At 37.2% G+C, this 3,482-nt stretch overlaps 1 protein-coding gene across 1 annotated transcript in view; it reads right to left on the reverse strand.

Annotated features, from left to right (window-relative positions):
- The window catches only part of LOC101849679 (protein unc-13 homolog A), a gene marked incomplete at its 5' end in the record, with an annotated part of 112,107 nt that overhangs the window by 36,633 nt on the left and 71,992 nt on the right, over window positions 1-3,482 (reverse strand). Inside the window, 1 exon segment of the mRNA XM_035968782.1 lies at window positions 2,818-2,924. Coding sequence (XP_035824675.1) covers window positions 2,818-2,924 — 107 coding nt within the window.

Genomic DNA, 3,482 nt, shown 5'->3' on the forward strand with positions numbered 1-3,482 from the left:
ATATATATATATATATATATATATATATATAGGCCCATACATACAATATAATATATAATATGTGTGTATATATATATAGTTATATATTTATAAATATATAATATCTATATACACACGTGTATATTATATACATCATAACACGATGATAGGTAGTTAAACCAGTACAGAGTGATGCACTGATGGAGAAAGGTACCAACCGAACACCACGAGCTCATTTACCAGGGGGTAACTTTTGAATCAAGGAAGACGACGAAAATGGACAGACACTTGTTTCATGCAAACGTATAAAACAATGTAAAAAAAAATTCAAATCCCAAATAAGATCTCTGTCAAATTCCCACACACTTCACCTTTGACACTTCATGGTATATACTTCATACCATCAGTACTTAGGTGAAGCATTAAAAAAATGTATTAGTGTTCGCTTTACACAGACAACCGCATTCACGAGTACTGTTTTGTTGAGGACTGGTCAGGCGTGTTCCATGAACATGAACGGTAAACGATCTACCTACCAACCAACCTACCCACCCGCCTACCCATCTGTCTATCTGTGTTCTACTCTACTCTGTCCGTCTATCCAGGCCTGAGCTAAAAATTCAAAGACTGTAAATCAAACTAGCAGCAAATAGTTCACTCCATGTAAGGAACAGAGCAGTAATCTGAAAAAGCCCGTTTTGCCGACCAAATGAAACGGCGATTCCATTGATCCTTGACATTTAAATGTCATGTTTTGTAGCCTTCGTAAAAACTGAGTGTACAGAAAATAACGACCGTGTCATGAAAAAAAAATGCTGAAAAGCCAAAATCTCGTTTAGGGTCAAATTTATTATTTATAGAGATTTTTCTTTCACATGCTCTCGGGATTGAATCTCTCAAGTCAGCAAAGAGCCCACCATGTAAAGACTTCTTTTACAACACTATAACACACCAACACAAATCATCTATCATCATCATTTCGATGTTTTAGAACACAGTTACTATCGGCTGTGCAAATATTTTAGAACTAACAGTGAACAGAGTTTTCTTGGTTTTGTATTTAATTTTCAAGAGAGAACTCAATACGAATGCGTTGTTGGTCGAGATTGTAGACTGAACCAAACTAAAAACAAACAAACAAACAAACAACCCCCCAAAAAACTAGCAATACACTGCAATTTTAAGATACATATTTCTTACATTATTTCAAAAACTGCGTTGAAAACAATATTATACCATAAATAATATTGTTCGGCTGAGACAAACGAAAACAAACAGGTGCAAGGATTTTCTACTACGTCGTTCACAAGATGTTTAATCCCAAGCTGTACAACTGACAGTAAACAGGACTGAAATAACAAGTATCCCTTTTCACCGTTTATAGTGCAATACCTGATACCAAGACAGGCAACCCGCACCTTGCAAATACCAGGAAGTCATTCATAAATGGCGTTAAAAAAGGTAAGATAAATAACGGGAGATAAATAAGGCATTGACCGCTGACAAACATCCATTTCTTTTATAATGTATTAGAACTTTCTGGTTCAAGGACATGTTGGACGTTTCATTCAGACTGGGAGCATCGCTCGAGTGTTAACTACTTGTTTATCTTTTTATCTTTCAACCTAAAATATTGCGATGAGTCTTTTATTCGTTTAGCTTAGTTTTAGTTAGAGTTTTATGATACATGCACCACAATAAATAGGTCCTGTAAGCTCCGCAGATTAGAGGCGATATTAAAGAGTAACACGGTTGATAAGAAAGAAAGAAGGATAAAACCACACCCAAACGCTCGCCTACCTGCCCCCGTTCACTTCTTCCTTGACAACCTCTAATAAATAGTTCCACCATGATTGCCATTCTCAAACATACATTTTGCCCACTAGTACTGAACGTAGGCATATATTATGACAAGCATGGCCTTTTGAAGTTACAGACTAAAGGAGGCAGACTGATGAATCTCGAATACAGTCTCTCAGGGTTTTGAACGAAAGTGAAAAGACCCGTTCTTGGGTGTTATGAGATTTTGGCAGTGCATGCCAAACAAACGTGAATGAAATATTGCAGACAGAAACGATTCCCAACCGACTTGTTTCTGTGAATGACAACGTCAGAAGAAAAACAAAAACAACAAACGAGAGAAAAGTTGTGAAATAAAAATCCATGCAGTTCAATATCAACATGCTGTGCAATGGTAGACAGGATCATTACCTGAGAGAAACGACAAAAAAGCGGTGAAACATATAACAATCATCCCATTTTACATAAAACACTAATGCAAGTATAACATGTGTAAAAAAAACAGATAAAGAGTGAAGGGGAAAACTGTACGCGGATTGCTGCCGTGTAATTCAAAAGGACATTAACTGCGGTCTCAATTTTAAGTATTGTCATCTTTTCAGGACAAAAGACCCTACTTAGATAAAAAGCCGTGACTTGGGGGAGTCATAAAGAACATACTTACTGTTCTGGAAAGAATAAGTTTGCCTATTTATTTTTTAAAAATTTATTTATTTTTTCTAACTTGATTTCTGTGCCCCGCAACAATCTAATGTTGTGAGTAACTGCTATGCACTTACAAACATTTTGAAAAAAAAATCAACAATATTATTTTTTTTTAAAGAGTCCGGAATTCTTTCTGAGTTATACATGTTTAGCTAAGAAAACGTCTTCAAACACAGTATAAAAATGGTACTGTACAGAGGTATATCAAAAACACAAAGTCACAAGAGACGAACACAACAAATAAACAGTGAGTAGAAAGAACTGTCCTAATATCCATGGACAACGACAAGGGGTGCTCTGTGCAGGGCTGTGTAGAAACTGGAGAAACCTTACCAGTTATAGCTATCTTAGCTGACCACTTGGAAGTACCGTCGAGCACACTTTGTTTTACAGCCTTCATGTGTCCGGAGTGAGACTTTTTATCTACCCCAAACACTTGTCTGAGCCGCACAAAGTGGGAAAGGCAAAGAGAAGTCCGGACTTACGTAGAGAACACTCACTCAACACAATATCATGACTATGGAACTGTTAAGGGTGCGGCCATTGCAAATAATCCCTGATCGTATCCTAAAACAAACCCTACAATTACCAGGGAAGCAATACTTATCACTGGTCGCACTAAAGTAAACATAAATATACGAGGAAACAATAAGTCAGGACTTGGCAATCGCACAAAAATAGTGTATCACATCACACCATTGAACCATAAATTATCGTTCGTAAATACGAAGATTTCCTGGGCCAAAATATACCATCCAAACTTTTTGAACAAATACTAAATGACACAACATATTTCTGACACTGCTGAGTTGGTTCAGGACAAGAATCAATGACTTTTCCCATTTGATATAGAGACCAACAGTGTGTATGATTAGTAGCCCCCCCTCTCTGTATGTATGTGTGTGTGTGTGTGTGTGTGTGTGTGTGTGTGTGTGTGAGAGAGAGAGAGAGAGAGAGAGAGAGCACCAGGCAAAGGGACAGGCAGGACGTTAGAGTGA

Source organism: Aplysia californica, unplaced genomic scaffold (assembly GCF_000002075.1).
Source record: "Aplysia californica isolate F4 #8 unplaced genomic scaffold, AplCal3.0 scaffold00082, whole genome shotgun sequence".
Classification (NCBI taxonomy): Eukaryota; Metazoa; Mollusca; class Gastropoda; order Aplysiida; family Aplysiidae; genus Aplysia; species Aplysia californica.